Raw genomic sequence first — 23,491 nt, forward strand, 5'->3', positions numbered from 1 at the left:
AGTGTGACTTGCCAAAGCTCACCCAAGGAGTTTTCATAGATGGACAGGGATTCACATCTTGGTCTCCTGGTCCAGCATTCAAGCCTCTGCATCACACTGGCTCTCTCTAATGCAGCAGGGGCCTTCTTATCTTCATTTCTGCTAAGAGAGCTTGTGAAGGTTTTGCTTTTAGACTACAGCTTTAGAATATTACAGACTGGGGGACTCTGGAAGTTATAGCTGCCCAAAGACATTTTTCAAAGCTCTGCTTATTTACAGACTTCTTCTGTATTTGTTTAATTACTCCCATTGTTTTTGATTGTTATTTATGAACATAAACACCTCATGGGGATGGCATGAACATAAGCACTACTCACACAGAAGACTGGGGTTTGCAGAAAACTTTTATTTATTTATGTAATTTTTATTGAAAGATTTAAAAATATACATATGACATAAATTGCATACTTATCACATTGAAAAAGTTATCAAACCATTGAACAAGTATGAAAAATGGAATTCCATTCTATCTCAATTTATATCTCACATTAGCTTAAACTTAGTTTTGCAAAACTTTACTGTATGACTTCAATTAATAAGCTTTGTAGTATTCCAGATGTCATTAGTGTTGTACCTTATTTGTTCCTTGTACCTCATTTATTTAGGCAGATCATTATCAACTTAAGACTTTCTCCTGGTGTGTATTTCCCTATATTTTTTCTAAACATAGTAAACTAAGAGTTGGAGGGTAAACATCCTCCAACTTCTTCCATCTATAACTACCAAAAAAGAAATTTCTATTTCCACATGAGATTATTTTAAGTAAAATTTAGCTTTCTCTTGTGGCTTTATTTGTTGTTTACTACTGCTTATTAACTCTTTTATATTAAGTATTTCCTCCTTTTTTCCACCTTAATCATTCCTGCACCAATGTTTAGAGGTTGAAATATATAAGTCAGTAGTAATATAACATACATAGCTTTCGAACAAATCACTATCTTAATTCCTCTACATTAATACTATTTCATCCAGTAACTTAAAATGTATCAAAAAGGATCATAGTCAATATTCCATTGTTGTTTTATATAATTAAGTACAATATTCCAGTCCTTTGAGATTTTCTTTGTGTTTTGTCTACACAAGATTTTTGTCAGTTTATCAGCTTCAACCGCTTCAAACAGTTTTTTTTACCCATTCTTCTATCTCAGGTGTTTTCGGCTGCTTCCAAGCTTGGTCCAGAGTCATTTTAGCTGTCGATATTAAGTAGAAAATCAGTCTACCATGTGTTTTTTTTCTAGATTTTTTTCTATAATATTTAACAAGAATAATTCTGGAGTAAATTTTAAATTTATATTTAACATTTTAGAGATTTCCATATAGACCAATTTCCAATATTTTTTAACTTCTACACATGACCACCATAAATGAAAAAAGGTTCCCTTTTCTTTATCGCATTTCCAACACCGATCAGAGTTCTTATTAGAGATTTTATGTAATTTTTCTGGAGTGATGTACTATCTAAAAATACTTTATAGTAATTCTCCCTTTTTGCTTGGCTAGCGGTATATCTCAGTCTGTTCTTCCAGGTGGTTTCCCATTGTTCAAAGTCTATAGTACAGTACATCCAATATTTTAGACCATTGTACCATGTTATCTTTAACCACATCTTTTTCCATTTTGTATTTTAACAAGATTTTGTACAGTTTAGATAACAAAGATCCAGTACCCCTACTTAATAAAGAACTCAGTTCAGATTTATTCGTGTCTATCCCAATAGTTCTATTATCCAAATAATATCTTTGTTTTAACTGCCAATAAAGAAACCAGCTACATTGTTGACCTTCTTGCCTAATCTGTTCTAAGGTTTTTAAACTAGTTTGATTCCCCCTTTTGAAAACTTTTTGCAGGGAGGGAAAACCTCCAAGAGGGGAAGAGAAGCCTTCAAACCACCCAGTGATAGCTAAGAAGAGAGCACAAGGACTATCCAGTCCAAATCCCTGCCATGTAGGAATATTCACTTGAAACACTCCTGACAGATAGCCATCCAACTTCTGTTTAAAAACCTACAGCAGACTCAATGAATCAATGCAAGTTAAATAAGTGTTGACTTACCAAGTCGCCATTGGATTTAGATCACTGTCTTTATTATCTGAGAGGCAGTGTGGCGTATGACTCTTGTTGGCGTACTGAGTTTTGGACCCAGCTTGGCCATGAAGCCCACTGGGTGACCTTGGACAAGTCACATGCTCTCAACCTCAAGGGAAAGTAATGGCAACCCTCCTCTCAACAAAGCTTGTCAGGAAAAACCCATGATAGGTTCACCTTAGGGTCGCCATAAGTTGGAAACGCAATTGCAACAGCTTTATTACTTGCACACAAGTTGACTCACACCGTAAGCTATAGAGGCTAAAAGCTCCAGCTGCAATAACGTATTTTCTCTCTACTTGTCTCTATCCTATTCTCCCCCACCCCAACTAGGCACATCAGAATTGAGTCCATTCCCTGATCCACGCCAGTACGACCGGCCTTTTTCTGCATTGCCAGGCCTCACTGAGACCAGGTTTTCAGACCCCAGGATGCATTACCCTAGTGCGATGTCGGCGGCCTTTCCATACACAGCTACACCTTCTGCTACGGGGATTGGCGGCATCAGCATGACCAGCATGCCCACCACCACACGGTTCCACCATACTTACCTTCCCCCACCATACCCCAGCTCCACCCAAAACCAGAGTGGAGCTTTCCAGACCAACCCTTCACCTTACCACTTGTACTATGGTACATCATCCGGGTCTTACCAATTCTCCATGGTGGCAGGAGGAGAGCGCTCACCAACAAGAATGCTTCCTTCTTGCCCAGGCGCATCAGCTGGAAACAACTTGATTAATCCCAGCCTTGCTAACCAGAACGACGGCGTTGAGGCTGATGGTAGCCACAGTAACTCACCTACAGCCATGACAACAACTGGGAGAATGGATGAAGCTGTCTGGAGACCATATTGAAAAGGGACAAGTGAACCAGGCACCTTCTGCTTTAACTGAATTTAAAAAGCCCAACCATGTCCTATGTTGGTTGTTAAAAGGAAGAGATCATCCAAAGAGCCACAGGCAACATTTTCCAACACGTATCACAAAGTGAAATTGCTCTTGTACAAAGTATAGGTAATTAAGTTAATTAAGTAAAGGCAGACAGGAGATGGGCTGGACCTTTTATACATTTCAAGACAAAAATTCCCTTCAGTCCTTGAGGTTCCCCTTAGCCAACGGTTTATTGTGTCCTGAATGTACATAGAATGGAAATGCTTTAATCCTTTGTAGCAATAATGGTTGTATGTGAAAAGCTTACCCAATCATCTCAGAGGCCATGAATTGTCTATATGAATGAACAAATGAATGAGGTACTTCACTCTCTAGATACCAGGGCTGGTGACAAACATATGTGAATCCAGGTCAAAATGAAGCCGAACCCGAACACCACTATTTTCTGCACCATACTCCTTTTACTCTTCAGTGGTGGCCTTACCAGGAGGCAATGTAGTAAGGTCGTCATGTCAGGCTGCAAATTTTGGATGTCATTAAGTGTGATGGAGTAGAAATCTAACACACACATCTCCTACACTAGCCACATTCAAAGCTGAACACAGCTGCTACCTGCTTTCATGGGCCTTCTGCAAAATAAGAACAAAAATTGGGAAATGGTGACAGGCTAGTGAGTTGCACTAAGATGCCATTATTGATTTTTTGCTTTAAAACACCCCAAAGCAGAGCCACCGACCATGCTCGCTGGAGGTTCTGGGAGTTATAGTCCAAAAAAATCAACTTAAAGTTAAAAATCTTTCCATGCATAAAATACATGAAAAGTCATGTATGAAAACAGGTACTGTTCCCTCTATCTTCTGGGGCACAGATTGAGGACTGGGCCCTGTTTTTCCTCCTGCTTCCGGTTCCAAAATCTATATTAAAAGACTGCACATTCATCTCCCCAGTTGCTGCTCTCCCAGGATCACTGAGCTAGTTCTCACTAAGGTGACAAAACTTTGTCACTTGTAAACCTGTGCTACTCCTCATTTTAAAAGAGGTTTGTAAAGCAAGGGCATTTATTATTATAAATGCACATGATAATAATTATTATTATAATAATAATAAATTGTTTATTTATATACCGCTTTTCCAGAGATCAAAGCGGTGTACAGCAGATAAAATTATGACCAAATGTCATGATACAATATAAAACAGTTAAAAATAATATTACAATATAACAATCGAATACAGTTATCTAAAAACAGTATAATTATATAAAATTAAAATCAGGAAATAAATACATAGCATAATCAGTTGGGGAGTACTTTCACTACAAAGAGTTGGGAGGGTAAGCTTGTAGGAAGAGGTAGGTTATTAATGCCTTTTTGAAGGCTTCCAGTGTCCCACTGAGGCGGATCTCTTACGGAAGAGCATTCCAGAGAGTGGGCGCTATTGCTGTATAAGCTCTTTGATGGGTAATCGCCAATCTCACCTTAGGGTGTTCGAGTAGTAATTTCCCTGTAGTTCTGAGAGTGCGGGGTGGATTATGCAGGGAGAGGCGTTCCCTCAAGTAACCTGGGCCCAAGCCATTTAGGGCTTTAAAGGTAATAACCAATACTTTGTATTGGGACTGGAAGTGAATTGGCAGCCAGTGAAGAGATTTTAATACGGGAGTTATATGATCTGATCTAGCTGTTCCCATGATCAATCTGGCTGCAGCGTTTTGAATCAGCTGAAGCTTCTGGACCTGATACAAAGGTAGCCCCATGTAGAGCACATTACAGAAATCCAAACAAAAGGTTACCAGCGCATGTACTACATTTTCTTGGTCCTTTCGGTCCAGACAGGGACGCAGTTGGCGTATCAGCCGAAGCTGGTACCAAGCACTCCTGGCCATCGCATCCACTTGAGATGATAACTGTAGAGATGGATCCAGGAGTACTCCCAAGCTGCGAACTTTGTCCTTTAGGGGAAGTTTAACCCCATCCAGGACAGGTTGACAAATTTCCCTGTCTGGATTCGGAGCACCTATCATGAGTACCTCTGTTTTCTCTGGATTCATCCCGAGTTTGTTTTTCCTCATCCAGCCCATTACTGCCCCCAGGCAGGCGTTCAGAGGAGAGATGCCATCTTTAGTCACTGTATCAGTCGGAGACATGGAAAGATAGATCTGGGTGTCATCAGCGTACTGATAACACCGAGCTCCATGACTCTGGATGATCTCTCCCAGCGGCTTCATGTAAATGTTAAATAGCATGGGGGACAGAATGGCGCCCTGAGGGACGCCCAATGTAAGCTCTCTTTTACGAGAGCAGCTGTCCCCCAGCCTTACCATCTGGAACCTCCCGAGAGATAGGACTGGAACCACTGGAACGCAGTGCCCCCGGATACCCAGTTCTCTCAGGCGTTCCAGAAGGATACCATGGTCAATGGTATCGAAGGCCGCTGAGATGTCCAAGAGCACCAACAGGGTTACACTACCCCTGTCGGTGGCCAGACTGAGGTCATCGACTAAGGCAACCATGGCAGTCTCAACTCCATAACCCGTCTTGGTTTTGTTATAGGGCCCAATAGACTCCTCTTCTTCTTTCCTTGGTGCAGGCTAGGTATGACTTAGAATAGGAGTCTAGGATTTCCGGTATCCTCATCTCTCACACAGAAGCACATGCACCCCTATTGATAGGACATATTGGCTTCCGTTGCTAATATTTGCCTGAATTTTCTAGTAGAAGCAGTAATAATAATAATAATAATAATAATAATAATAGCCTCCACCAGTGTGATGCAGTGCATTTGTGTCAAAAAAGAAGGAAGGGAGGGAGGAAGCAGGGGGATTTCTCTGGGTCCTAAAACCATTTCTCTGTGCACATGGGACAAATTGTGACCTCTATGTTAAAAACACCATATACAGTTGGCCCTCTATGCTTGCGGCTTTTACTTTTGTGGATCTGATCATTGTGGATTTGATTAATGTGTTCTCTCTAGGAATCTCTAGGTTCTCCAGCATGACTCTATGGGCACCTTCAGGCGGAACTTGACCATAGAGTTGTGCTGGAAGAGCTAGAGATTCCTAGAAGATTATTGCATGCCAAAAAAATGTGTCCTATCCCTGGTGGGCTACGGTCATGTTTCGGATTGCAAGTGGGCTTTATCACACTCAGAAACACTGCCACTGGGCAACTACAACTCGAATGCAGCCCAGGTCCCAGCCACACTTAGCCGGACGATTTTCAAAGATGGGAGCTTCCCATCTTTGAAAGTCGACCGGGCTGCATACAGGTTGCAGTTGCCCAGTGGTAGTGGCGGCATTTTTGAGTGTGATAAAACCTGTTTGCCATCCAAAATGTGACTGTATCCTGTTAGGGATAGGATGCGGTTTCTTTGGTGTGCGGTAATCTCCCTAGAGAGAGCAGTTCTCTAAATATTTGTAGATCTTCCAATGTGACTCTGTGTCAGTGATACCCAGACTCTGGCCCTCCAGGTGTTTTGGACATCAACTCCCAGAATCGTATCCCATTGGCCAAGATGACTGGGGCTTCTGGGAGCTGAAGTCCAAAACACCTGTCAGAACAGAAGCAGACGCTGACCATAGGGTTGGAGGACCAGAGAGGTGTTCTCTCAGGTTTAAAAAAAAATAGAATTTTTATTTGCAGTTTTTCCACTTTCCTGGAGGTCCTGTACCCCTAATTCTAGCCAATGTGGAAGGCCCACTGTAGTTGTCATTAATACACGATGGCATCTTGGTGAATCCCTGTGTGATCATGACTCCTTTTCTGTGTTTACATCTGGTGTCAAAAAAGAAAAGAAACTCTTCTCAGCAGGATCTTGCTGCTGTTCATTTCTTGCTGCTTCTGTTTCAGTTTTCAGATTACTCTCAAAGCCAAAATCAAGAAAGTTTGGGGCAGCATGGTGTCTTCAATCTCAGTGCACACTTGTAAACTCTATTACAACCTGCACCAGCCCAACCCTTTTACCTAGTCATGCTCACGTGCGTGAAGAAAAGCGCATCTCTTTTATGCAAGTGGTCAAATGTTAGGATTGGGGTTTTTGTTTTTGCTTTGCACTATAATATGCTTCTTTTTTTAAAAAAATAAAATAATGCACAGTTGCTTGTACAGTTTTCAAAAATGTCTGGCTCCAGGAGTATTTAACAGTTTTTTTTTAAAAAAAATCAACTTTTGTTTTTATTTGTTATAATAATATAATTCTTTTTTTAAAAAAAGTTGCTGAAGGATCCCAGTCTTAAATAATGCTTAGAATTTGTGTATGGTAGGTGTTTATTTGTGTGTGTTTGTGTGTGTGTTTTAAAACAGAATGATAATTTGATTAGAAGTTAATTTTAAAAAAGGCTTGCATTCTGTAAATACGCTGTGTTTAACATGGCAAAGATGGATGGCTTGTTTTCTTTCCTTCTCTTTGTGTGTGTCTGTTTCTTTGTGTGTGTATGTGTGTTATAAAGGAGTTTTTTGATGATAAATATTTTTAAAGATGTTCATACTATTTAAAGGGTAAGGTGAGAGTCTGCACAATATTCCAACCCTATTTGGTGGTACATCTGTTTTGAAATGTAGCCCTCCCTCCTTCCCATTTTCTGTCTTTTACATGTAGCACTTGCAACCAACTGGGACGCAAATCAATACTAAATTCAGCTGTCCCAAAGCAAAGTTTGATGAAGACATGGAAAGCTTTTTCTGAATGTTTTAAGTAGGCTGATGTTGCCATGTCTTGCCCCTTCACCTGGGACACTCCCTTATGAATGTGAGACTGTGTCTGTAGTCTGCTACATTCCACATTCGCAATAGCAAAATGGCACATTGCTCAGTCAGCCATGCCTTGTGAGATGTTGAGAGTTCAAGTCTCAAAGAAGCCCTAGAAGATCCATCAACCTTGGATTTTCCTTTTGCCTGGAAGAAAAATAAAGCCCCATGCTCTTGGTCAAATAGACATGATTATATTGTTGGGTGTTACACATAATCATTTTAATGCCTTACCATGTGGAATAAATAAATGTATGGTTACCAATTAACGTGTTGCCTGTTGTCTGCTGAATCTTGCCCAGTCTCCTTACACTTCAGTAAATGGGGATATTTGCATGTATACAGAATTTATTATTATTATTATTAACCTTTATTTATAAAATGCTGTAAATTTACACAGCGCTGTACATACAATCTTTTTAATTGGACGGTTCCCTGCCTAAGGCTTACAATCTAAAAAGACACGACACAAAAGGAGAAGGGAGTGGTGGTGGGGAAGGGGATGAGGGCCAGCAGTTCTTCTCTACCTTCGAGGCCTGGATCAGGGAAGATGGACTGGAGGGAGGACATAGCAATACAGGAAATGATTCAATAAAACAGGCAACAAAGGAACATCAAATAGCAAGTGACAATTATGCAATGCCTGGGAACACTTCTCTGAACAGGATGGTCTTCAGCTCCGTTTTGAAGCTGGTTAAAGAAGTGATGGCTCTTGTTCGCGGGGGAAGAAGGTTCCAGGAGTGAGGGGCAGCGAGTGAAAAGGGGCGAATCCGAGATGGGGCAGAGGAAATCCTGGGCTGGGACAGCAGACCTTGACTACCAGAACGGAGGGCCCTAGTGGGAAGGTGAGGGGAAATAAAGTCTGATAAGTAAGGAGGGGCCAGTCCATGGAGGGCTTTAAACGTCGACAGCAGGAGCTTATACTTAATGCGGAAAGGGAGTGGGAGCCAGTGAAGGGATGCCAAGACAGGAGAGATGTGGTCAGAGCGGTGGGCGAATGTGATAATGTATGCAGCTGAATGCTGGACAGAAATTAAAGGACGGAGGTGAGAAAGAGGAAGCCCATCCAGGAGGACGTTACAGTAATCAAGTAGTGAGACCACAAGGGCATGGACCAGGATCTTGGCAGTGGAGGCAGAGAGATATGGTCGAATTTTGGCAATATTGTATAAAGAGAATCTACAAACCTTGGCTGTGGTCTGGATCTGAGGGATACATGACAGATAAGAATCAAAGATAAAACCAAGACTGCAGGCTTGCTGGACTGGTTGAATAGAAGTGTTGTTCACAGAGACAGAAAAGGAGTGTGGAAGGGTGGACTTAGGAGGAAAGACAAGAAGCTCTGGCAAAATGTCAGGATTAAACTCTTCTAGAACATGGCCACATAGTCCAAAAAACCTACAAAAAAACTGTGGATGCTAGCCATGGAAGCCTTTGACTTCACTCCAGTGGTTGGAAAGGAAATTAGGAACTCATTTATCTAATCGAAAAAATATTGCAGGTGGGGAGGAGATAGATAGTAAGGCTAGTATTTAAACCACTGCTTATGTCCTTGATTCCTTGCTTGATGCACTGAACCCTAGTGAATAAATATTACTCTCCAACTGTATGAAAGAAAACAGCTTTAAATCATTGCACAGTGGACCTTTGGTATCTGCTGGGATTTGGTTCCAAGAATCTCCGTGGATACACAGATCTGTGGATGCTCAAGTCAAGTCCCATTACATACAGTGGCATAGTAAAATGATGCCCCTTATGTAAAATAGCAAAACCAAGGTTTGCCTTTTGGAATTTATATCTTTTTGGAATTTTTCAAACCACGGATAAAGGATCTGTGGATATTGGGGGGGGGGGGGGTGTTTATTATTATTTTTAATCTGTGCTAGAACTGAGTTATGATTTCTTTTTATATGGAGAAGAAACACTGAACTAGGGGTGTTCCCACCTGCAATGTGAAAAGACCCAACACTCTCATTTACTAGTAGCTCCATGAGATCTGGGCACATGTCTAGAGTCCAGCCTTTTAATTTTATATACAGTACAGGTGAAGAATGCTGCATTTCACAAAATATTGCTTGATTGCAACACCCGTCAGCCCTATTCAACATAGCTGATGGTGAAGTGTAATGGGAACTGCCATCCAAAAATGCTGGGGCAGGTCATGCCTGACACACAGTTTGCCTTTAAGTGCAATAGCAGAGCCTAGGTCAAATTTATGTGTGCCTTTGAATGAAGCACATGCCCTAGAGAGATCAGTTAAAAACAAGTCAGAGTTCTTTCTGATGCTTAGCAATTATTTCGACCCTCCTTTTGCACACAGTTGCATGCCCTATAGCTGCATTTAGAAGAAACCACAAGAAACACTCAAAACGGGTGAGAATTTTGTTTCACAGCCTTGACTAACGGAAATATCTTTATGGTGTAGCCACACAGCACAGAACAACCTTTTTATCACAGCTACTCAAAGAGGAAACACACACCCCTCATACACATACACACACATATCAGGGTGTGACCATTATTTATAGAAATTTCAATTCCAAATTGATCTGTGTTTCTTGGAGTTTAAGAGTGAAAGAAATCATTTGAGGAGAGGTGAGAATAACTTCGAAGGAGAGGGCCAAAGGTTCCCTTCCTAAACTGAAGGATGTTGGAGGCTTTCTCTGCAGTGCTAGCTGACCATGTTTGGTTTGCTTTCTTCCCAGCCTACCTTCTGTTTGATAGTATTTCACATAGGCATACTTTATTAATTAACTTACAATATGTTGCTTTAACAAGCAAGATATGGCTAAGGGTTTGACTACCTGTGGTAGGTGACAGGTACATGTGAAGAGGATCTAGGAGTCTTAGTAGACCATAGGCTGAACATGAGCCAGTAATGTGATGCAGCAGCTAAGAAAGCCAATACAATTCTAGGCAGCATCAATCTAGACACTGCATAGTGTCTAGATTGAGGGATGTAATAGTGTCACTTTTTTCTGCTTTCGTCAGACCTCATCTAGAATACTGTGTTCAGTTCTGGGCACCACATTTCAAGAGGTATGTTGAGAAGCTGGAGCGTGTCCAAAGGAGGGCAATCAAAATGGTGAAAGGTCTGGAAACCATGTTCTATAAAGAAAGAGGGAGCTGGGGATGTTTAACGTGGTGAAGAGAAGGTTAAGAGGTGACATGACAACCCTGTTTAAGTATTTGAAGCGATGTCGTATTGAGGCTGCTCCAGATAATGCTGCCTTCCCCTGGAATGACCCTCAATTTATCCATGGGTCAAAATCCACAAGTTTGACCCCAAAACCTGTCATTGACTTATACATGAGGTCAACATATACACGAATATATATGGTACCAAAAACAAACCGACCACCCTTTGGTTTCCTTAACAGTGGGCTCATCCACTTGACTGCAGTCAGTATAAATTCTGATGTCTGCATGAAAATAATTGTCAGCCAGCTGCAAGTATGAGTGTGCACACATATAATAAATATTTTAAGCAATGTTGTGAACTTATAAAACTAATAGATTTTTGAAGGTGCCCAAGGCCAGCCATGTTCAAAGGCCTGAACATCCCCATCAATTCTATCACTCCAACAGACTTTCCAGTATATTAGGCTTCATATTATTCTAGCTCCTGGTGTGTCCTGGCCTAAAAGAGGTGTTCAGTGAATACCACCTGTTTACGAATGAAAGTGGTGTTCTGGTTTGAGTGTTGGATGATGACTCTGGAGACTGAGGTTCAATTTCCAGCTCAGCCATGAAACCCACTCGGTGACGTTGTGCAAGTCACAGGCTCACAGCCTCAGAGGAGGGCAATGGCAAGCCTCATCTGAACTAATCTTGCCAAGAAAACCCCATGATAGGGTTGCCTTAGGGTTGCCATAAGTCAGAATGACTTGAAGGTATATAACAACAAACAAAGACTGAGATATGGAAAATTCATTGGGAAACTGCAGCACTGCATGTCATTCACATCCACCGACTAGGCTAGACTTTGAGCCTTGAGGGGGAATTATTTCTTTGACTTAATTCTTCAAATCAATCCCCTCTTTCTCTTTTTCTCCACAAGAAAAGTTTTCACAGGCTCTTCATTTATAGAGGAGTCAGCCTCTACCTTATTAAACTGCAGCTTTTTCCCTGACAGTGAATCATTTCAAGGCTGATTCTGGGAAGATGAAGGAACAGACTGTAAGGAGATCAGACCATCTTCTTTGGCATTGGCAAGGGCAAGTGAAGAGAACCTGAGGGGTCCATGTTCTGACAACAGTGATCTGGCAGAAAGGTGTTTTTCTGAACACAGAGAAAGATGCCTTGAGGGAAGCACTGCAATTATTTAGCATTACATGTGAAAATTAAACAGTCAGAGCCAGGGTTCCTCAAATTAAATTCTGGGGTGGGTTAGCCAGCTATTCTATCACCCAGAGCTGTGGTGGTGAAAGGGCACCCTTTGCACAGACTCACATCCCAGGTAGTCATAGTAGCTTACTGGAAGCCTCAGCCTCCATCCGGCAAAATTATTCATCAGCCCCTTCCCATCCGACTTTTTTTACAGCAGCTTGGCTCTACAAACAGAAGCAGGGGATCCCTCCACCATTATGTTTTCCATTGAGTGACCTTGGGAAAAGTCACATACTCTCAGACTAAGGAGAGGGCAATGGCAAACCCCCTCTGAACAAAACTTGCCAAGAAAATCCTATGATGGGTTTGCCTCAGGGTCGCCATGCTTCAGAAATGGCTTGAAGGCACACAGCAACAACAAAGTGCTGGCTTTGTTGTAGCTAACAACCATCAAGTTGGCTTTGACTTATGGCAACCCTATGAATGAGAGACCTCCAAATCACCCTATCCTCAATAGCCCTGCTTAGATCTTACAAATTCAGATCCATGGCTTCCATGATTGAGTCTATTTGTCTGTAATGTGGTCTTCCTCTTCTCCTGCTGCCTTCTACCCTACCAAGAATTGTTGCCTTTTCTAGCCAGCATGGCATAGTGGTCTGAGCATTGAACTAAGTGTTGGGAAATCAGGCTTTGAATCCCTACTCAGCCATGGAAACCTACTGACCTTAGGCAAATTACACTCTGGCAGAATACAGATGAACTGCGGGTTCTTTTTCCGTCACGCTTGTGATGCCCAAGTGTGTAAATGGCACACTCATGACGTCACAAGTGCGCCATGACATGCAGATGCTAAGCGTCCGTCACGTCAAAATGGTGGTGCCCGTGTGTACAGGGTGCCGCCATTTTGACATACAGAGTACGTGCTAGGGTTGCAGGGCGTCTGTAAGTGATGCCCCGAGGCAACCCTACTACGTATGCAGGCTGGCGCAAAGCGCCGGTCTGTCTAACACCTCTCTTATTCTCAGAGGAAGGCAAAGGCATACCCTTTCTGAATGAATCTTGCCAAGAAACCCCTGTGATAGGTTTGCCTTAGGGTGGGCATAAGTCAGAAATGACTTGAAGGCACACAACAACAACAAAAACATGTCTTCTCATGATATGCCAAAGTACAACAGACTCAGTTTAGTCATCTTGGCTTCTAGGGAGAATTCAGGTTTGATTTGCTCTAGGAACCATTTATTTGTCTTTTAAGCAGGCAGCTCTCAGCAAATCACTCAGCTCAACTGACTCCCAGTTCTAAGCACTGACTAGAGCAATGCCACCTTATCTTCACTGGGTCATCCAGCACTCTGTTTCCTTGGGAAATCTTTGCTTTGAATACTGTATGCTTGGAAGTTTCTGTGCCCAAAAATCCACGAGCAATTCTTCTTTGTAAAGCCCATTCATTTCATCAAGGCTTGTATAGGAAAAAAGACTCCTCTAAATACAAGTGCCTGTTCCCTTTGCCATCTGCCGAATAGCCTGCTCCAATTCGGTACCGGTTTCAATTTTATGAAACTTGTTGATACATAACACTTAAACTCTTCCACACCCGCTCATTTGTCAGCCACCCAAGTACATCATGTTACTCAAAACATGGCAGAATAATTATTCTTAACAGCACTGCCAACTTTAACTTGTAATATGTTAATTCCCTGACAGTAGCAGGAAAAGTCTATACAGGGGGTGCTTCATGCCCCCCAAAACTACGGAGACTTGGCAAGGTGGCTAGATTGGATGGCAGGAGAGGAAAAGCCGGGGGAGGAAGGAGAGAGACAGCAAAAATTAAAATGTATTGCTAATCTGTGAATCTTTTGTTCTTCACATTGTACAGACAAGACGTAAAACTGATGGAAATGACATGTCTCTGGCAGGATTTGCCTAGCTTGGTGCAGAAAACTCTCGTTTTCATGGAGCAGTGGAGAACGAAAGTAACTTTTGAAAACTTCAAAGTGCCATGATACAAGAATCTGGAGAACAATTATTCTCATTAACTCTACTTTTGAATCATGCACAATGATGGAAAAGATAAATGGTTTTAATTAGGAAGGCCAGGGGCTGGAACGCCACATGGAGAAAGCTTTTGCCTGCTTGTGAGTCAACATGTGGGCATGAAAAGGAGAGAAGAAAATGAGCACTGGGCTGATGGAACCAAATCAAGGAACCAAAGTAAAGCCAGTACTCCATTTGATTGAGTGGCAAACAATTAGCCTAGTCCAGTGATGGCGAACCTATGGCATGCGTGCCAGAGCTGGCACTCAGAGCCCTCTCTGTGGGCACACATGCTGTTGCCCTAGCACAGAGTTTGCCAGAGTTTCTTACTAGAAAGCCAGAGGGATGTGGCACTTTGCAATAAATAAGTGGGGTCTGGGTTGCAGTTTGGTCACTCGGTCTATAAAAGGTTCACCATCCCTGGCCTAGTCAGAATCATCCTCTACTTTTCAGAGCTACTAAATTAGTGCTGTCGAAGATTTCTTTTTCTTTGCACAATGGCTTCTAAGTACTTTTGTTTACTCAAATGTATATCCCACCTTTCGGTCCCAATGCATCTGAAATGTACAATAACAGTTATTTGACATACTGGACACTGTTTCACGCTAGCTTAAGTTGGTTTAGATGAACTGCTAGTTGTTCCAAAATGCTTCCAAGGCCAACTCCAAAGATTGGCCACTCTAACCAAGAAAAAAACTCACATGGATCACTCTCCCTCACTGGCATAAAAATATTACAACCTGAATCCTGTTAGTTCTAATTTAAGTAGAGACCCAGTGTGGCATAGTGTTTAGACCATTAGACTAGGACTCTGGAGAACAGGGTTTGAATTCTAGTTTGGACATGTAAACCCACTGGGTGACCTTGGGCAAGTCACACTCTCTCAGTCTCAGAGGATGGCAATGGCAAAGCCCTCTCTGAAGAAACGTGCCAAGAAAACCCCATGATAGGTTCACCTTAGGGTTGCCATAGGTAGAAAACAATTTGAAGGTGCACAACAAGATTTGAGTCAATATGGAGCCAGTGTACTGTAGTGGTTTGAGAGTGTTGGACTATGGAGGAATCTCCATAGACTATCACAAATTGAAAGTTTAAATGGGGTTTATCCCGTGAAAATATTGCATTTGCTATTAAATCACAATTAAGATTTTCAGCCACAACGCAATAAAAGAGCCATTATCCCAGGAATAACCAGGCAATAAACAGCAAGAAAGCATTTTCAGGATTACCCCATGAATGAGTTGTTGCTATTTATTACCTGTTATTCATGGGCTAATGCCACTTTAATCACTTTTCAACACGACATCATGTGAAAACCTTTATCACAATTGCTCGATATTTCTGGGATATTCCCGGCATAATGGCCATTGAATCGCAACGTCATGTGAAAATCTTAATTGCGAATGTGCGATTTTCACGGGATAATCCCTATTTATACATCCAGTTGACTCCTTGTGGTAAAGTCCTATGACACTAGAGACCAGGGTTCAGATCCCCTCTCAGCCATGGGAACCACTGGGTGACACTCTCTCAGCCTCGAAGGAAGGCAAAGGCAAGACCCAGCTAAACAAAACCACACGACAGATTCACCTTCAGGTCACTGTAACTCAGAAACTACTCAAAGGCACACAAGAACAACTTTGAGTCTCATTGAATCTGGGAATTTTTGTCCCCCAACAGTAAATGTTCCAATATTTGGTCTTATTCTCTTGAGGCTTATTTCACAACTACATCTCTCACTCTTCCTTCCTAGCAAAACCCAGAAATACCCCACACCATTAACTCTGTCCCTGTCCTTCTGCAACCAGTCAGAAAAGTCCTTTGAAAAACTATCAACTCCCAGCATGACATCTGACCACACACAAACTTGTTTTGCTGGGGAAGGGTTGCAGGGTAAAAGGGGATAATTAAAATGCATCTCAGCATGAAGGTTGTCCGATCAGATATGTGGCATTATCTGGCAGTTGCAAGGATATTAATCAGACTTTTATAACAGCGACTCGCCTATTCACCTTTGGCAAATATGAATCACATTCAGTCACAGAAGTCTGGCAAATGTTGGTTGTTCTTAGGCCATAAATGTGAGGCCACAAAGACAAAGTAGCTTGGTTTGATTGGATTTAATGGTTTAGGGTCTGGTAACGTATGAAATTTTATTTGCAGAAGTGTAGTTTATTAAAGGGGTTTGATTTAGATATACTAAGTCTATATTCTTGCAATGAAACTGGTAAAAGGTGGGCTAGACAGTGCTATCGTTAAGTAGATTTGAGTCCCTATATTAGGAGAAAGGCATAATAATAATAATAATAACAACAACAACAACAACAACAACAACAACAAGAAGAAGAAATGTTTGACAGACCAAAGCCAAAGGAGCTCACCAATAGTGGCTCTTCGTCCTTGAGATAAATGACTAGCAAAGTGTCACAGAGTTCTTTCCTGGGCCCAGTTTTGTTCAATATCTTTATGAATGACTTCAGTGATGATATAGAAGGGATACTTATCAAATGTGCAAATAACATCAAATGCAGGGAGTAGCAAATACCCCAGAGGACAGGATTCAAAATGACCATTTACAGGTTGGAAAGCTGTACAAAATGAAATCTGAACAAAATGAATTTTAACAGGAATAAATGTAAGATACTACATCTAGGCAAAAACAACTAAATGCACAAATACATGGGTGACACCTGGCTTGAAAATAGAATATGTGAAAAGGATCTTGGGGTCTTAGTAGAATACACACTGAACACGAGTCAACAGTGAGATGTGGCAGACATTTTAATACAAGCTTACCTAATTTCTCATTTTTGAACCAGCGTACAACTCAAAATCCACTTATCTTTAAAACTAAACCACTTCTCCAAATTATGTAACTGAGTTCTCCAGTCAAAAAATGTCTGCAAAAATGTACACACAAGGAAAAAGTGAACATGAAAATGCATACATTTGAAGAAATGCACAGCAAAATGCATCTCTTTTTAATGTTTTTTTTAAAATAAAGTATACCAGAAACAAGGGGGGCAGGGAGTCACATTTAAAACTAGAAAGTGAGAAACCGGAAGAAGAATCAGAATTGACAAATCCATCCATCCATTGGTACAACACAAAAGAACAGGTTTGGGAAGCTGTTTTGGGCTAGGCCCCTAACCACTAAGGGAAGAGTTGCTATTAAGTGGATGAACATCACGTAAACAGCTCCCTGGTATTTTATTGGTTTATTATGTTAGAACTGCAGCTGCAAGTTTTGAGTTCAGGAAGTCCCAAATTATGTGCCACAGGAAATGCATTCAGGGAGTAACGGCTCTTGCAAATCATTTCCATTAGCATCTGCCATGTTGCTGTAGATTTAAAGCTCAGATCTTGCTACTTTTCAATCAGCCTGTCACTCACTATGGATGAAGTTGACAGTTAGTCTGCTACATCTCTGCAATGGTGCAATTGGATTGTCCTGCCACTCCTGTGACAGAGAGACTTGAAAAAGCAAGAAAGACAGACACACAGAGCCTGTAGGATCTCTGGATGAGATACAGTCCGGAATCATGCTCAGAACAAATCCAAAACCACAGTATGGCAATTACATATAAAGGTTTTGGGGTTTCTATCCCTTACCAGGTGAGACTGTTTGTCCTTCTAGCTCTATCTTGTCAGCTATGGCTGGCAAGGACTTTCAGGGGTCTTGGGCTCAGTTCACTCCCATCACTGGCAACCAGAGCCTTTTAACAGATGATGCTGGGCATCAAACATAGTACATGTTCCTCCACCAAGCTACAGTCATGCCTTTGTTAAGAAGGACCATAACAATAACCCATTTCATTGTGTCAGGCTAGATCTCTGTCAGGTTAGAAGAAGAACTATAAGAGAACCTAGGAACTTGCTTATGGCTTTGTGACACTTTAATTGGTCTCAATAAAGGCATTCCCATACCTCCCCAACCAAACTCATTGATCATTACAGGCTGAACTAACAAGTGGAATGTTCATAACTTCAACTTATTAAGATACAAATGAAGGAGTGCTAATGAAGACGTGGGTAACTCAGTCTTTTATAATTTAAATATAACAATTTCAGCTTTCAAAAGTCAAGAGAAAATGGAAACAGTCTAGCTAAAAAGGATTTATTATGGTCAGGCATACCTGTTCTGGGAAAGAATGGGTATATATTGGAGCTGCTACCAAATTTTGCCTTCATCAGCCTTACAGATCAGTTTGGATGGACAATGGGCCTTCCACATTTGATGGGGTTAGGGATGCAGGACCCATGTGAAAGTGGAAAAGACACAGATTAAAAAAAAGAACAACACTATTTTTTTTAAAACCAGAAAACACCTCTCTAGAAATCTCTAGGTCCTCCAGTGCAACTTTATGGTCAATCTCCGGCAGAGGTTGACCATAGAATTGTGCTGGAAGTCCTACAAAGAAATAGAGAAGTGTTTTCTCTAGGAATCTCTAGGTCCTCCCGTGTGATTCTATTGTCAACTTCCAGAGGAATCACCCTGGAAGTCTTAGAGATTTCCAGGCAAAATATATTAATCAAATCCATGAATAATCAAATCCACAAAAGCCAGGCTGCAAATGTGGACAGACAACTGAACAAGGAAAATCCAGGGAATGTTGAGAGAGGTAGGGGAAGGAACTGACAAAACCACCTCTGAGTATTCCTTGTCTAAGAAAACCCTATGAAATTCATGGGGTCACCATAAGTCAATAGGCAACTTGATGGCACACATACACATAAATAGTTGACTTTGAATGGGAAGAGATTTTGCCTAAATCAGTTCTTAAAGTGACATTTTTGAAGGCAATGTTAAGGTTCCAGGTCAGATGAGAAATCTAGGGGACTCTGAGGAAAGCTCCAAGAGTGTCAGTCAAACTAGGGGGGATCTGCTCAGAGGCTTTGCACATCCTTAGTAACTGTAAATGTTCTCAGTGATATTCTACCACGCATGAAATGGATATAAAACAATATTCCCACACAAAGATGTTTGCCTTAAAAGTACTTTGCAGGGCTCTTTGAACTCTCTGCGTGAAAAGTCCTACCTGCTCATTATCCTTGGTCCCCCGCACCCCCAAGGAAAAAAAGAGTGGTGAGAAAAAAAAGGGCAGATTCTGATCTCAACGGTGTAAAAATCAAGAAAGGCTTCACCTCATTAACCATCCAAACAATTAAATGCCTTTTAATTACAAGCCTTACAGCTTGACTTAACAGCACTGCAAGCAAAGTTGATTGCTACTGTATTAAATGGAAGGATTAATCACAGAGCGGAGCTAAGCTGGGTTGCCTGGGCTGGACTAAAAACGGAGAAGCTAGGGAGATCAACGTGCCATGTTTCAAAATGATCATTGTTGTGCGAGACCAATGTCACAAACAATGGTGAAAATTGGGGGTGAAGGAGAACTTGGCTGAAGGGAGAGGGTAGCAGTGGCCTTTCTAGTTGGCAGTTTACCTTGATTAATAGTAAATAACAGCAATAACAAAAGCAAGCAATGCAAAGGCTGACAGGGTGAAAGCAGGACATTTTAGTACCCATTGAAGAAACCGGGAATGCAAAGGGTTGATTGTAGCCATCTCAGCTGGTTTGTGGTATTTTGAAGGTAAGTGACTGAGAAGCACTATATTCAGAAAAGAATCCAGGAAGACAGCAGGGAGAAATCCAGAGCTGGCCATGTTATTAGGTCAAGTGATGCAACCACCTGTTTTGGGGTGTCATGAAATGGCAGAAAATGCAATTATATATTACAAATGTATTTTGACAATTTTGTTGTTAACTGCCTTCGTGTCGATCTCAACTCATGGTGACCCTATGGATGAGACATCTCCAAGACCCTCTGTCCATCCACTCCTCTGCTTAATTCCTGAAACCCCATAAAACCCGTGACCTGCTTAATAGAGTCCATCCACCTAGAATGTGGCCTTCCTCTCTTCCTAATTCCCTCCACCTTTCCCAGCATTATTGTCTTTTCCAATGAGTCCTTCCTTCTCATGATGTGTCTGAATTATGACAGCCTCAGTTTGGTAATCTTGGCTTCCAGGGAGGTTTCTGGCTTCATCTGCTGTAGGACCCATTTGTTTGTCATTTTGGCTGTCCATGGGATCCTCAGCACTCTTCTCCAGCACCACATCTCAAATGAATTGATTTACTTCCTATATGAAGACATAGAAATTGTAAAAGAATTCCCATACCTGGGATCAAACATTGATAGAAACCCATTCCACTGCAGTAAGGAAATCAGAAGAAGATTAAGAATGGGGAGGGCGGCTCTGAGAGAACTAGAAAATATCCTAAAATGTGAAGACATACAACTGAGCAGAAAAGGTGGAATCATACAAGCTATTGTATTCCCTATTTACCATGTATGGATCTGAAAGCTGGACAGTTAAGAAAGCGGGTAGGAAGAGAATTAATTCATCTGAGATGTGGTGCTGAAGAAGAGTGCTGAGGTTACCATGGACAGCCAAGAAGTCAAACAAATGGGTCCTAGAGCAGATCAAACCAGAAATCTCCCTGGAAGCCAAGATGGCTAGACTGAGGCTGTCCTACTTTGGCCACATCATGAGGAGGCATGAATCATTGGAAAAAACAATAATGCTAGGAAAGGTAGAGGGGAGCAGAAAGAGAGGAAGGACACATGCTTAGATGGAAGGACTCTATTAAGGAGATCATGGGTATGAATTTGCAGGACCTGAGCAGAGCAGTGGAGCATAGGGAGTCTTAGAGATGTCTCAACGACAGGGTTGCCATGGACTGAGAGTGACTCGAGGGTGGATAAAACAACAACAACAAATGATAAATGGGTAGATCTCTAGCCTTCGTACAAGCAAAGATATGGGGCAAAATGTAGAGGCACCTTTCTGTTAATTTTTCTTCTAGAAATAAATTCACCTGGGAATTTCAGATGTGAGGAAAGTGAGAGCCACAGAGTGCAAGAAGGAAGTGAAGGGTGCACTGCAAGAGAGCGAGGGAAGGAGAGGGAAGGAGCAAGAGAGATGAGAGACAGAGTGGTGCAAGTGGTGACACACAAGCACAAACTGGGGGCACACTGTGGGGACACAAGGTGAAATGGAGGAGGAGAAAGAGAGGAGAGAAAATGTGCACTAGGAGCAAGAAAGTTGTGCACTGTGATAGTATGAGATAAGCCAAGGAAGGGAGTAGGAGAGATGGAATAGTAAGTGGTGCAAGTGGCAATGTGCAAGAAGCAAGTGAAGGGCACACCGGCACGGAAGGGAGTGGGAGGCACAGGAGAGTGAGCAGCTTTGCACAAGAAGCAAATGAGGCTGCCATCCAAGAGTGTGAGGTGAAGCGAGGAAGGGAGTAGGACAGATTAAAAAGTGAGTAAGGTGAATGGTGGTGTGCAAGAGGCAAGCAAGGTGAGACAAGGGAGTGAGTTGTGAGGCAGGAGAGTGAGTGGTGTGAGCAGAGGCATCATCAGGGGAGTGCACAGAGTGCAAATCACACCAGGTGACACCCCAGAGATGGGATGGTACATTGAGAGGAACTGGCACAGCAGCTGGGTGAGCGAGAAAGGGTGTCTTCTCCTTTTCCAGCTTGCCCAGCATCTGTAAAATGAATCAATCTGTAAAATATTCATCTCTCTCCTAGGTCGAGACTGGTCACAAATTAGAATACTTCTCAACTTTTTTTGCCTAAATCGGGGTACATCACAGATATATTTTCTTTCTTGCTATTCAGATTATATTTGGAGCCTTGAGCAAACATAGCTAGGCAATCTGCATTTTCATACACAGAGTACCAGCATATAAAACAGTGCTGCATGCTGATGATTTTTTGTTATTTATTTCTAGGCAAGCATCTTCTTTATCAGAGTTGATAACATTAAGCGGGAACTTCGGGGTCCTTTCTTGCTATCTAAATCAGAGAATATGCCTATTGGGACTAAACCATTTTTTTCTCATTGGCAATTTCACTAGTATCTGGGAAGCAACTAGGCATTTAGGCAAATTGGTTCTTCTGAATACTGCTCAAATTGTCAGATTAAACCTCTTCTTCTGAATACTTGCTGAAATATCTCTTGATTTGGATAGAGGGGTATCACTTAAATTATATATTTGGCGTAAGGTTCCTACTTTTTCAGCTTCAGCAGTATAAGCATTGGGAACATGGTGAAGGGGGCCTGAAGAAACACAGCTTTTCAATATCGTGTTGCAACAGTATATCTGCAGTCAGCAATGCAATGAGGTTAAAGGTGACAGAAAGCGGGATTTTATCAGCTAATCTTACTGTCACTGTGCATGCCTGCCTACAGTAGGCAAGATAAACATCAGTCATTCCACAATCCCATACTAAGCATGCATAAAATGTAAAAGAGGGGCAACAGATAAATCTGCCTTACCAGCTTCCTCCAGTATCTTTTTTAAAAAGATCTATAATTTTGGCCACTTGGTTAGGACATCTGGTCACCCTGGATAGGGAAGAAGCGATGTTTGAGGAACCCCAAGGAAGATGCCAAGTATCATGGTTGCTTTTTAATCTCTTCCATAGAGGCATTAAAATTTTTATGGAATACACATATTTTTTTCCTGCAGTCTTTGTTAGTTAAACAGAAGACATATTCACATATTCTTGGCTTGCAGCATCTCTCTTCTGCTCTCAATCATCATGAGATACTTTTAAGAAGGCAGCCGTTGTCTTCATGTCATGCTTGAGAACTTCTGGCAGCATTTTGCCCGACACTCTGGGAAAAGACACTCGATGAATTTTGGTTTGATCCATCAGGGCTCTTACTGCTGTTTCTTAATATGCAGAATGGCTCCTTGTTTGTCATCTGTACATTAGGTTCAGCCACGGAAATGCGCCTTCTTCATGTGAGCAATTTGAAGTAAGCTACCTGTGATAGGAACTAACAAATTAGAAGCAATTTAGCTATGAATGTTTGGATATGTGCCAAGGGAAAGGGGTAGCTTTATTTATTTTTTAACAAAAGTGATTGACTTATGAGGAATTTCAGCAATTTGTCAAATTATTAAGTTATTAATCGAATGAGACACAGCATTAAAGAGCCAACAAACTTAACATTGCCCAGCAGTTCTCCAGCCAAAACTTACTTCTCCTGAAATTGTGCAGAATGCCTTCATGTTTTTCTTTTAGTCTTTCCAACTTGGGGAACTACAAAATTTAAGTTACAAGTAGTAAAGCAGCATCCAGAAAGTCCTCCTGTAAACCCCATGGCAGGTTCACCTTAGGGTCGCCATAAATCGGAAATGACTTGAAGGCACATGGTGATTTCTGCACCAAGAAACTAAAATCTGAATATTTTAAAACACTGAGGCTTTTGCTGGGATCAGTAAGTTAAAGTGAGACGGGAAAGAAATGAAGTTATAAAGGAGGGAGAAAAGGAAAGCAAGATAAGGGTTTTG

At 41.6% G+C, this 23,491-nt stretch overlaps 1 protein-coding gene across 1 annotated transcript in view; it reads left to right on the forward strand.

The window, feature by feature from the left end:
- The window catches only part of RUNX3 (RUNX family transcription factor 3), a 179,002-nt gene extending 176,021 nt beyond the window's left edge, over positions 1–2,981 (forward strand). The window contains exon 6 of the mRNA XM_089478557.1: positions 2,458–2,981. Within this exon, the coding sequence (XP_089334683.1) occupies positions 2,458–2,981 (524 nt within the window). The remainder of the gene's footprint in view (positions 1–2,457) is intronic.
- The last annotated feature ends 20,510 nt before the right edge of the window (positions 2,982–23,491 follow it).

The sequence above is a fragment of the Sceloporus occidentalis genome, unplaced genomic scaffold, assembly GCF_023333645.1.
Source record: "Sceloporus occidentalis isolate IW3139 unplaced genomic scaffold, rSceOcc1.0.p SCAF_13, whole genome shotgun sequence".
NCBI lineage: Eukaryota > Metazoa > Chordata > Lepidosauria > Squamata > Phrynosomatidae > Sceloporus > Sceloporus occidentalis.